A 13382-nucleotide genomic window follows, 5' to 3' on the forward strand; every position below is an offset into this window, starting at 1 on the left:
AACAAAACACTCCACATGAAACAATTAAAACTGGCACGTCCCAGATCCTGAGGCTTCCATTAGCAGGGTACAGCCATGCTGGACATGGAGCTTCACTGGCATTCAGAACCTCATGGAACTAGAAACCAACCACACACAAAAAAAATCCTTGCATCGAGTGCCTAAACTCGCATGTTAAGAGAATAACCACAGGCAAAACCCACCCTGCTACACAGGCTCCTGTCTGTCAAGTTCTCTGCAGTGTGTAACTGACACCACCACCGCAGGGCTGCGTTCCCCCCCCGCATCTTCTCTGTTGCCATGCTCCAGCACCAGAGCATTGGCTCTACCACAGCACCACTGAGCAACACAAACCTCAGGAGCCAGGCTGCAGCTGTCAACAACCCCCACCCATCTCCCTAGCACAACAGCACCTTCTCTGCACCACCTGCACAGCTGCCTCAGGAGTAAAGCTGAGCTAGCTTTGTCCACCAACCAACCCATCCACTCCCCTGGTAGAATAAAGTCAGTCAAATTTGTGTTTAAACCTTAAAATTTGATTCTCCTGTCAGCTTCTGAAGCACCCAGGTCCTTCACTTTGGTACACCAGTATCTGTGATCCTTAAGATAATGAAGACTAAACGCACCCATGTGGCCCAGCTCACATACCCAAGCATGAAGGCAGATGCTACAACCCCACCAGCTTAGGCCAGCAAACACACCTCTAGCTCACATTTTAGACATCTTTGGGACTGTCAGAATAAACTCAGTGCCACTTTAACGCTGCCATTACTTGCCCTGGTTTCCTAGCAAGCTACCAATTTACTGAATTTATGCCCACAATCCAGTTTATGTTGTATACCTGTGACCATTCCTTTCTTCAGGAAGAGTCCACCAACCAGACCCTCCTCCCAACAGTCCTTGACCACTCTTCCGTAATTATTTGAAACAGGGAACTACACTTCTGCTACTGAACACCTCAGCAGGATCAGGCTGGGGCACCCCTTGTGTTTATTACCCCCTCCCTCCCAGAGGTGATTGTGTTTATGTTTACCCATAGGTGAAATCCAAGCTACACTTGTTTTGCAGGGAGACAGTGATCTCAGAGCAGAACTGCAAGTTTACTATAAAATAATTTATTAGACAGCAATACACAGCTTTAGCAGCAAGCTTATATACATGCACATAACCACTGCTGACTACCCTATTCAGGGACTCTCTCTCTTTTGCCCTTGGCCTTGCGGACCTCTTCAATCAGATCTTTTAAGTACTGAATTTCCTTACTAAGGGAGTCTGCTTTCTCCTTCAGGGCCTGATTCTTCTGCTCCAACTCTCTGCACTCCCCAGACAGTGCCTCCTGTTCTGCCCTCTTCTTCTGCCGGTAACGTGTGGCAGCTGTCTTATTCTGCTCCATCTTTTTCAATTTCTTATCTATTTTCTTTTCTCCTTTCAACTTTGCTGACACTACCTTCTCTGCAGGATGATCGTAAGGTTTGGACCGCACAGAGCCACAGCCAGCATCTGTAGGGAACTGGCTGTCATTGTGGGAGCCAACTGAATTGGTAGGACTATGTTGGGGTGTTCCCAGATAGGAGTCTGGGCTCATGCATATTCCACTATCATCAGAATGGTTTTCTTCCTCCTTCTCAGACTTGGCAATCACTACCACAAAGGTGGGGCCCTCCTGTTTCCTTTCTCCTTCCAGAACATCCACTTCACTACCTAGTTCTAAACTAAATGAATGGTCTGGAGTGCAAGTCAGAGACCCTGGGGAGAGGGGGAAAGACCAGAGGGAATTCAATGGGGCCATTGGATCTGCTGCAATTGGAGATTCGGGGAGATGAGTTATTAGGTCGGTTATCAGTGGAGGTTCTTTGTTGTGGAATTCCTGGATGGTAGGGTTAAATAGAAGATCACACGTGTCTTCCAACGTGGCCATCAGCTCGTCTGGTGAGACGGTGGCTTCCAGATTACCTAACAGAGCATCAAAATCAAATTCCTTCAGATCCATCTTCTCCACCATCCACTCCATGCCAGAGAAGGCATCCTCTGCACAAAAAGAAAAACTTCTATTTCAGTAAACCAGCAACCAGTGAAACTCAAGCTTCTGAAAATAATCTGTAAACTCATATTTTAACATCTTCCCTCTCTCTTACATTGGTAATAAAGATCATCAGAAAAAAATCTCCCCAGCAATCAGCTGTTCTGACATTCCATCCCTCTTACTCCAACACCCAAGAATTCAGGGCCATTTGAAACATACAGCCATGCTTGTTTCTTGCGATCTCTGTCAAGAAGTAGTACAGTAACTGCTGGCATGTTATTAAAAGGACAATCAAGGTGTCACTTCACCATAGCCAGAAATTCTGGTTTGTGTAAGCAGAGCAGTTCCAAGCAGAAGCATGAAGTTGCCATTAAATTTATATAAATATAGCAAAATTATTATGTTACTCAACATATTATGGTGCCACTATAATTGATGTACTATATGGAAGAAGTAATTCCTTACCCTGGCTGCTATCTATGGTGTTGCCTAAACTGTCCACAGCAAGCCAATTGGAGGAGACTGCCTTAGCCTTGTCGCTGGAGAACCCATGCGAACCGAGGGGCTCGGCCACCTCCAGGTAGTCATCTAGGAGTCCCAGACTCTCCTCAGCCACCGAACACGGCTGGCTGAAGGGGGATAAGGAATCCCCCAACAGCATCTCGTTGTTCAAGAGGCTCATCTTCGTTGGTTTTTAATGCTTTGACGTCGAAAGATGTAGGCAAGTAGAGGGTCTTTTTGTCAACTACAGCAATGCTGCTGTGCGGTGCCTTGAAAAACCTGCAAATAAAACCGTAATTCATCAGTACTTGTTCGACCAGCACAGTAGCTTTTTAAAAGCAGTATCATTTCAGCAAGTAAGGTATTACTCTTGAACTTGCAAGATTTCTCCATTTTCCAGACTGCTGTTTGCTGCAACCATGATTTTTATTTCTTGCTAAAGCCGGGTGCGGGCTCCAGGTGCTGATCTCCCACCGAGGGCTGCCTGGCTTCCTCATGCCCAAGTATGGGCAGCCCGGCTGTCGCTAACCCCACCCCCACTTCCTCCCCCGCCACCGCCGTGACTCACGCCCACGCCAGCAGCCGCGGCCATTTCGTGATCCTGCCACCTCCCTCTCCCCACCCCGCTAGCGGCCGCCATTTTGTATCTTGCCACGTTTCCACCAGGGCTCCAGCACCGGGCGCCTCAAGCTGCCACCTAGGCGTTAGAACCGAGACGTGCTAAGCAGACAAATGCAGCGTTAAGAGACGAGGGGAAAAAAGGCAACAAGCCCCTCTCAAATCAATCTGACTTTAAAACAAGGCGTTTGAGAGAGAAACTGAACCGAGGGTCACACACACCACCTATTACTGGAGCTTCCGCAGGGTTACGAAACCTCACCAGCTATCAGGGCACGCTTAACGCTACGGTATTAAGCCACTACCGTCCTGCTGGCCGCTCATCAACAAGCCCCATTTCTCTACTCGGGGAGGTAAAACGCATGGTACTTAATACTCTCACCACCCCTATGCCTTCAACGCTCCATTCCACCCCGGCTACAACTGCACTCCCCCACCCACAGGAAACAAACCCTCTCGAGAAGCGTTACTTTTGCTGTCACGAAAACCTCAGGGAATCTTAAGACTTCTGAGAATTCAGGGGGTTTGGGCGATGGACGGCAGAAATTTCTCATAGTTCCTTCCTAAATGTCATTTCCTGCTATTGCTGGGACCTGCCGCCCCAGGGAAGCTTAACCCCCGACGGATGTCCTCTTTTCCCCCATCTTATAACCCCAATTTTTTTCCCCCCAGAAAATATTATCCATTACCATCCAGGTGATAAATTTGCCTGCGAAGCCCACTTACAAGGACAGAAGCAAAACACAGGACAGCGAATACCCGTCCCTCACACACAATACTCACGCCATGGTTGCAGATGCCGGGGGTGTGCTGAGGCCGCCGCCGCTGCTGCTGCGCCTGCTGCACTGGCCGATGCCGCCGCTGGCCCTGCCGCCCTCAAAGAGCCATGGCGGCTAGGGGAGAGGAGGCTGCTCCGGTCCGCGCTGCGCGGGAAGGGGCTGCGCGCTCAGATACTAACACAGCCCTCAGAAAAGCACACACAATGAGGTGGCACCACCCCCGCTCTGCCTTTATATGTGAACCGCCTCAAGAAAAACAAGATCCGGTTCTGATGTGTCCTTCCGCCAAGCGTCACCTGCCTCTCGCCAGCGGCCAGTGGATTGTAGCCTTCTTTCTGCGCTTCTCTCCTGTAGTTTTGCTACGGGTTAAACACAGGAGCCGCCAACAAAAAAAAAAAAACTGCTCCAAAACAGACGGGCGTCGCGGGAACTATATGGTCTACATCCGCGGCCCCCTCCCCCGACGGAGAGGCTGCGTCATGTGACCGGTGCAGCTGAGGACGCTGCTCCCTCCCCACCCGCGGGGAGTGCTGGCGCACGCTGTTGGAGGGATGCTTAACCGCCGGCAAGACGGGGCGCGCGCACAGGAAGCATCACGCAGCTCGCCACGTGGGGGGGGAGCTCTCATTGGCTAGAGACTGGCTGTTCACATGCCCTGTGAGCTGCCATTGGCCAGGGCCCGAAGCGGAGCGATGCTGAGGCCGAGGTTGGGGGGTGAGGAGAAGAGCAGGGAGGGGAAATGGTGTTCGGGTACGGCAGGAGGCAGCACTTGCCGCCGAGCGGTACCTTTTAAAGCAGAATGTGCTCCTTTTCCTTTGATTTTCAACGTCCCCTTTTGTTTTCCGCGCAAAGCCGTGCTGAGGTCAAGCCCAGTTGGCAGCTGCTGGTGGGAGCGAGACTCCCGCTTGACTCCCCTGGAGTGCTGAGGCGGCTGGCTGCCATGGCCTCCTGCTCCCGCAGATAATGCGTCGGCCCAGGGCAGCGTCACGTTCCCTCCCTAACTGTCCTACACGTGGAGACCTCAGATTATGGCTGCTATGGGGCATGGGTTGTGTGTACGTGAGAGTGTGAGGGTGCCTGCGTCAGTGACTGGAGCCTGTTGGCCCTGCAGCAGCTATGGTGCGGTACCGACCTGGAGTAGTTCTTGCAGAGCTTTACTACTGCTGAGCATCTGAGAGCACGAGTCTTAACTATTGCCTTCAACCTATGCAGGAGTTGAACACGAAGTTAATTTTTCTCCAGCTCAGCCTTTTCTGCCACGATGTTGCATGCTAATACAGTTCCTTTGCTGTGCAGACATTAGTCAGATTGATGTATTAATAGATCACCTACACATAGCCTCACAGCTGTAAAGGACAGAGTCACCTTGGAAATTGAAAGCACAGTTTCACATATTTTGCTTGATCTAAATCTACTTACTCCTAGGAAAGAAAGTAGCCTTCTTCCCCCACCCTGTTCCTGGCTATACGGTTCCACCAGTGAGTCTGTCTGTCTGTGAGCCATCTCAGTCAGCTAATTCAGCAGGACACTCATGTAGGTCAACAGATTGCTGCTGCTTTCAGTCCCTTCATCATTCTGCTCAGGTCAGACAAGTGTCATCCAGTTCTGGTGAGCTGGGAGGATTGGTACCTGTGTACTTCCTCACTGTGTCAGAGTTAGCCAGCTTCAAACACTTTCCCATGTTGCTAACATCACAGTATGCCATCAGCTGAGAGGTGCAGTGAGTCCTTGCTTGTTCAAACATCAGCATCCTGCTGGTCAAACTGCTCTTGGCTGCATCTGTTAAAGGTTCTACCATTTTCCAGTTAGTAGTGTTTGTGTAAAGCCTCCACAGCCTTCACTGAGTTTGCTCAGGTGTACTGCCTGAAACCTACTAAGCGACTGATCATTTACAAGGACAGGCATGACCCAGTTTCTGCTTTTAACATACTGGTGTTACCATCATCACTACGAAGCAGCTAATGTCACTCCACATCTGTTGACTGAACATTAGCTGCTGCATGAAAAAGGCAATTTTACCTCCAAGTTAAGTTTGTTGTTGTTTTGTTTTGGGTTTTTTTTGTGTTTGTTTGTTGGTTTCTTTGGGGTTTTGGTTGGTTGGTTGGTTGGTTTCCTTCTAGAAGCAAGCACAGGTTTTAGAGTGACTCATTAAAATGGAGGAGGCAGAGAAAAATGTCGTCCAATGCCTGAAAACACCATAGTAACAACTAGGCAATCTAAGATGACTGCTCTGATAAATACACCATGAAGCAGGCAGGTCTAGCTTCAAAGCAAAATTTGGAGGGTGCAGCAGCATTTAAAGAAACCAAGTGGATGATTGGCTGGATGGTTGGGTGAACAGTATCTCCATGTCCTCACTGGCTAAGGGAAAGGTCTCATCCCCTGCTGTGCCTGCTTGCCCCTCTTTTAAGCAAAAAGGGTGATTGTACAGCCCTAATCCTAGTTAAATGAACAGAAATGCCATACACACCCAATCCTTCATCTCAAAAAGATAATTATAGATTTCTTTGAAAGGACTCTGGGTATGTGTGAGCAAGAATTAGGGAGGCAAAAATGAAATATGCAATGAGGAACTTAACCCAGATCTGCCTGTTTCCTAGCTGCCTGGTTTCCATTTTGTGTGTAATCTTAGGTAGAAATTTGTCTGTCACAAGACAGATATTTTATAAAAAGCCCCAATCCATAAAATGACATCACGTAACCAGGAAGCAACCATTTAGTGAACAGCATATTTTCCTTTTTCCTGAAGGACTGCAGAAACACTGGTGGTAGAGAATTTCATGAGCTACATCCTCAATTCCTTTATAAATCGTCTGTCTAAATTTGTACAGATTATGTCAGAAATTTCTCCTTTGTGGCTAGAGCTCCTGACTGAGGAAGGAACAATTCCTTGGGAGTTTTTGTACCAAAAAATTTACAAGAATTTTCTAAGCAGAGAACTACTTACTGACTCAGAAGGGTCTAAAAATAATTCCTTTGTATATATTTGTGGCTCAGAGATTGAGAGAAGCCTGTCAGCTCTGAAGAAAACAGCACACACACGAAAATGTGGCTTCTAAAAATTAAATGGTGTGCATGAACAATGAACTGCTGCTGACACATTAACAGCTTCAGCACCGTGGATGTTATTTGCCTGCCCTGGGTACCATACCAAGGCAAAGACAGCTCCTGTGACGAGTAAGATCCATCCTGACCCACAAGTGAAGGACCAGCTTGCAAGCAAAAGGAGCAGCTCCTGCAGAGCTTGCTGCAGGACAGAGGCCAAAGTGACCTTGCTGGAATGAACTGCCCTGGTAAACACAGCACTGCAGAAAGCCACCTCCAGCCAAACAGCAGCACAGGGAGGTGGAAAACTTATGCTTCATTCACCTTCCTCTGTCATTAAGATGGAAGATCAGTATATGAGCTTTATTTCTCATTTGCTGTTGTTTTTGTTGTTTGTTTGTTTTTTTTAAGCCAACATTGCAAAGGAAAAGAGGTTTTCTTCTTGCACCATCAGGTTGACAGGAGATAAACACGCTGAATGCTGAGCTATTAAGTACACAAAAGACAGGGAGGATGCAAATGTTTCCATAGTAACATCTCCTCCCACAGTCTAGACTGTGTACAGGATGCTCTCAGCGACTGTCAGTGCTGGGGGGAGGAGGAACACACACCTCTGTGGGCCTCTGTAGCAGGGGAGTGAGGGGGTGAGGAGTCGGGGAGTGGGGAGTATGGATTGCTGGGGCCAGGAAGGGGACTAGGAAGAGTAACAGAGATGGAGATTCTTTCCTGGAGTGTTGGGAAAGCTGCACCCAGGGAGAAGGGTGGACAGACTGCATCAGAAGGACATTGGGCATCAGGCTCTGGGCCACAGCTGAGCCTCAGTACCTCACTTTCAGCTAGCCCTGGGCCCTAGGGTGGCAGAGGCATTGCCTGCTTCGCAGGAGTGAGGACGAGCCCCCTGAGCTGGCTTTGTGGTAATTTCTGTCCTTTGACCCTGCCATCAGAAACGACAGGAAGCCTTACCCTGCACTTCAATGAGTAAAGCATTTTCAGAGACCAGCAAGAATTCTTCCTGCGGACAAGAGTGGCTAGGGAAACACAACAAAGGAAGGAGGCAAAGTAGCTAGACAGTGTGAGCAATTTAGGGGGAGAATTACCTACAGCTTTTATGGCACAGGCTAATTCACAGTTTTCAGTTTGTTCTCTCCTCATGTGGCCCCAACAGATAGCCAAAAGCTGATCTCTGCCAGATTCTCATCATAAGCTCTTTAGGGATTCCTTTACAGATGTTCAATTTTAAAACTAGATTGGAAGGAAAATATATGTAATTAAAGAACAGGCTGGGAGGTATTGGTGTCCATCTTCTATTGCATACAAACAGAAAACGTTAGCCATATGCTCTGCCTCATTTGTTTTGGACTAGTACACCAAATGGCTTCTCTAATAAATCATTCATTGCTTACCCATCCCCTCACTGTTTTCTGTTTCCATTCTGTCATCTAAATACCACTGACATTTAAAATGAGACTTATTAACAAAAAAAATAAAAAAAGGGGGGGGGGGATTAAATCTGAAATTTACATTTGCAACTTACAGTTCAATTATCTTAGACAGATATGGAAACAATCCTGGCTGTCCACCTACATTTTTCTTACTGAACAAACATGGACATGCCAAGCACATGCTGACAGCTCACAACATAGGGCTCTCCAGGGGCTTAGTTACTCAGAATCAGCCAGGCTGTGGCCAGATGCCACAGCAAAAAACATTGTGCAGATCTGGAAAGAGGGAGGTGAGTTTTAACTTGTAACCTGCCCAAGCATGAATGTTCTGAGCAAAGCTACAACTGGTTGAAAGTGATGTTTAGCAAAAAATATGTGTGAAGGGAGGTGGTGGTGGTGGTGGTGGTGGTGGTGCAGACTTTTGTTCAGGCTATCAGGGGATTTTTATTTGTTTTCTCATCATCCAGCCTTGGTTTATGATTGGTTGGAGATGATGATCTTAAAGGTCTTTTCCAACCAGAATGATTCTGTGATTCTATGGTAATAAAAAGACTTGAGGGGGTCAAAAATAATCCCTTGTGTATTAGCACACGTGGGAGCAGTTTAGCACACAAACAAAGCCTTCCATCTGTCCAAGCAACAGAAGAACAGAAACATATCTTGTGGCAACTGTTGTTTCTCATGGAGCTGTAGTTAAGGTGGACCCCACTGCAGACTTTGTTCTGTTCCTATCAAAAGGGATGTACCTGTGCACTGTCAGAATCTGCTGGAGTTACACTTGTGCCTTCCTGTGCAAAAAGATGCAGATGAGAATGGCAGCATGCATTCCTTCTTTTACCAGCAGTGTAAAGCTAGGAAGAGCTGTGGCCTGATAAACAGGTACAGATTATGAGACTGCAGCATCTCAGACAGCCACAGACACTGGTGGGTGAGGTAGCAGCTGGCCAACACTTCAGTGGATTTCTCTTTGACTGTCTCTGTGCCGTTTAAACTTGTCCTTGCTGTACCAGCCCAGCAGCAATTACGGTGCTCTCCTGAACTGGCAGCTTTGTCAGAAGAAGGTGGAAAAGCTGTTTCAAGATTGAGTTATTTCAGCTTCTCTGTTCAGTGAGGGGGGATGCACAATGTAAGGCTGATAATGCCAGACTATGTCCTGTGCACTCCATCTGCATATGGAAAGATGGACATGAGCCTTCAGTGTGCACTCCCAGCCCAGAAGGCCAGTTGTGTCCTGGGCTGCATCAAAAGCAGCATGGTCAGATTGAGAGAGGTGATTCTGCTGCTCTGCTCTGCTCTGGTGAGACCTCACCTGAAGTACTGTGTCCAGCTCTGGGGCCCTCAACACAAGGACATGAACCTGTTAGAGCAGGTCCAGAGGAGGGCCACAAAGATCATCAGAGGGCTGAAGCACCTCTCCTGTAAAGAAAGGCTGAGCTGGGATTGTTCATCCTGGAGAAGAGAAGGCTCTGGGGAGATTTTATTGCAGCCTTTCAGTACTTGAAGAGGGCCAATAAGAAAGATGGGGACAAACTTTTTAGCAGGGCAATAGTACAAGGGGTGATGGTTTTAAACCAAACGGGAGATTCAGACTAGATATAAGGAAATTTTTTTACAATGAGGGTGGTGAAACACTGGCACAGGCTGCTCAGAGAGGTGGTAGACTCCCCATCTTTGTGGAGACTCAAGGTCAGGTTGTGTGGAGCTCTGAGCAACCTCATCCAGTTAAAGATGGATGTCCTTGCTGACTGCATGGAATTGGACTAGACGACCTTTTAAAGGCCTCTTCCAACCCAAATCATTCTCTGATTCTATGATTGTCTTTAACTTCAGAGTGTCTTGACAAGGCCAGCAAGAGAGTCTGTGGCAGGGTATACTCTGTTAATGAAACAATCCTGGGGACATCATGTGTGTGTGAGATCCCTGATGCTGGCAGGCAGCTTCAGCAGGCACACTGACAAACCAGGGAGTTCAGATGAAGCTCTGAAACTCATTTGAGGATAAATCAGCTGCTGATGCTGTAGCTCCCCAGGTCCCTGAGGAGGAACACTGCAGACATTATTCAGTAGTGTTTCTCCACTCCTTGCAGGCAGCAGCTGCTTTATGGCTGGAATTTACCAACAGACTTTGCCCTGCTTTAATAAATATTTATTTACAGAGGGTAGAGGAAATCCTGCTGGCTGTTGACGTGGATGTGATACTGAGTTTATGGCTTTTTCCTGAACGACTGGCATTTCACCTCCTAGGCCATTTGGCCAACTATGTCAGAAAGATTTTTTCAGAAGACTTTGAGGCTGCTCTGCTCCCTTTTCTTCTGCATGGGCTTGTGGGTGGCCTCAGCAGAGCCTCCTCAGATGTGTTACAGGGGATTGGGCACAGGCAAGCTAGATTACAGTTCTTAAAGACGACTTTGTGGTCAAAGTATTGTATTGAGTAGGTGCTGTGGCTTCTCAATCTGCTGCCCCTCTTAATGGTATCACGGTGGTGCTTGGTGTGGGAGGTTTGCAGTTCTCTTAACAAGAGGAGGAGTTTGTGCTTCACTGCTGAGAGAGCTGGTTCGAGACTAAAACCAGGTCTGCCTGAGGACCAGCCTCCTCTGTTGGGGAGGTACTGCTGGCCTGCTCTTTCAGCACCCAGAGGGTGAGTCTTTGTTAAGGCCTCGTCCTGATGGATTTCTTAACAACTTTCCCTTCTTACATAAGAATTGGGGGGAAAAAAAAAAAAGGAGAAAGTTTCCTCATCTGAATCACTACCCCATTGTTCAAGGAAAGGCACGGGGCTAGGTGCTTTCTACTGCCTCTCTCTCAGCCACAGGCAATGATTTTGCAAAAGAGAAGGTTTGTGCCTTGGTCACCCACTTGCTTCAGCAAAACCCAACCTCTACTTGAATGGCAGGAAGCTGGGACCTTTGCCAACATGCTCTCTAACAAGCCACGTGGGAGCTGCAGCTCTGTGGCCTGTGGGATTACTGCATCTTGTACTACCTTTGCTTCAGCACATCTCAGACCTTCTCACAACATCTCACCCCTGCTATAAACAAACAGGAGTTGAACATAATTCACATTGTATTATCTATATAAGTGGCAGTAGTTATGTCCAAAGCTGTAACTATCCTCTGTGCTAAATAAATCCCAGAATTTGAAGGCAAAAAAGGTCTCCCTGCCATACTTTTTCCAGAAAGGACTCCCTCTTGCCTTTCAAAGCAGGCAAGAAACCTGCCAGGGCATGATGAGTTTTGAAGCAATGTCTGTCATGGGACAGATAAAGAGCCCAACACAGTTCATCATTTGCCATTTGTGCCCTCATGTCTGTTGCCTGCTAGGTCCCTGTCCTTTGCAATGCTGAGCAGAATGAGACAAGAGAGCCTTACAGAACTGGAGTCATTGTGGTGGGATGTCTCTAGCAACCCTGTGTTTTTGTGGAACAGTGACCATTCTACCACAGTGAAAGGCTAAGAAAGGGGTGGGTGTGCCCTGAACTGAGGGAACTGTTGCCTAGAAAAGGAAAATCCAGAAGAAAAGCAAAAACTCAAGCAAGCAACTTTAGCCCTTTACTTGTATGGAGAAGGCTTTTCCTGAAGACTGTGGTTAGAAGTGATATGTATATATCCCCTGAGAAGCCTAGTACTGAGTGGTAAGAGACTCCCTGACTGGAGTCAGGGAAATTGAGCCAAGGCAGCAAAACAAACCCCAATTTGTCTTTTAGTATGTTTGAAGTGATTTTGTTCAGAACTGACTTCTGCATGAGTACTTAGGAAAGTTTACAATCATAAAAAGTTTGTGTTCCATGAGCCAAACTGTCTCCCACTCTCCTGCTGTTCGTAAGATGACAGGAACACTTAATACCTACAAGAATGATTGTAGGTGTTCCCTGCCTTACCCACTGGTCTGACCACCCTCTTTTTCCCTTACCATTTGCAAGATTATTCCACAAGGTCACATAACTATAAAGATGTTATTAGCCTGCTCACCACCACGTTTCTGACTCTGTGACTTGTGAATGATGCTGTCCTCAGAGCATGCCAGTCAGATTTTTGCACTGTGCAGGGCACACATCTGTTGCAGGACAGCTGTTCTAAGGTGTTGAATCTTAACAAACAAACAAACAAAAAAAAAAAAAGGGAGGGGGGGAAGAGAGCAAAAAGGGAGGGGGAAAATATTTCTTTAATTCCTCAGAGCATAAAAAGATTGGCCTCACAAGGATAAAGAAGATAAAATCCAGGTACCTCAGGTGGTTCCCCAACTGTCTAAACTGTGGCAGTTCTCCTAGGGTTGGAAGTCAATACTGAGTTTCACTGGTAGGACAGAGAATTTCCCACATTTTGCTTGCTGTATCCCTGAGTAAAGCCAGACATTTCAAGATCCAGACCCAGATTCAGTGAGTCATGCTGAAGCCACTAAATCACACCCAGTGCAGGTTGGTCAACATATTTTAACTCACCTGGAAGAGAAACTCCTCACTTGGAACAGGTTCCTTTTTTTTTTTTTTTTTTTTTTTTTACCCATAGACTGAATTTAAAAAGCAGCAGCTGTTTCAGGCTATTCTGGAGTTTAGAATATTAAAATACACCTTAAAAAAACAGAGGTGATTAAGGATTTTGGGGTAAAAACAAACAAACAAACATTCATCATACAGTTCATCACTTCAGCATGATAATCTCAAATTTGGAGTACAGTCATCCTCTCTCCACCAGCCTAAGATTAACCAGGCTGGAACTTATTTTATAAAATGAAAAGATGCAAAAATAATTAAGTAAAAGCTTGGCTACAAAGTAAGCTTGGCTACATTCATTTCCAGGACAGTGCTGTGGTTATGCAACAGAGCACACAAAAGATTTTGCTTTCCAAAATTCCCTTTCCTCCTAAGCTGATTGTTCCTTAGGCTAAGAACAAAAGAGATACTGAGTCTTTGCAGCCTGGAGAACCATTTATGCTCTCCTTTGTAGCAACCTTTTTCATACTTGAACTAATTATTGTG

General features: G+C 46.9%; 1 protein-coding gene across 1 annotated transcript; it reads right to left on the reverse strand.

Annotated features, from left to right (window-relative positions):
* Positions 1-1104: 1104 nt before the first annotated feature.
* On the reverse strand, positions 1105-4001 carry ATF4 (activating transcription factor 4). The gene is made up of 3 exons (XM_054386611.1): positions 3926-4001; positions 2489-2803; positions 1105-2028 (listed from the first exon to the last, which is right to left on the reverse strand). The coding sequence occupies exons 2-3, from the start codon at positions 2703-2705 to the stop codon at positions 1184-1186; spliced, it is 1062 nt and encodes a 353-aa protein (XP_054242586.1). The 5' UTR covers positions 2706-2803; positions 3926-4001; the 3' UTR covers positions 1105-1183.
* Between the last annotated feature and the right edge of the window lie 9381 nt (positions 4002-13382).

Source organism: Indicator indicator, chromosome 14 (genome assembly GCF_027791375.1).
Source record: "Indicator indicator isolate 239-I01 chromosome 14, UM_Iind_1.1, whole genome shotgun sequence".
NCBI lineage: Eukaryota > Metazoa > Chordata > Aves > Piciformes > Indicatoridae > Indicator > Indicator indicator.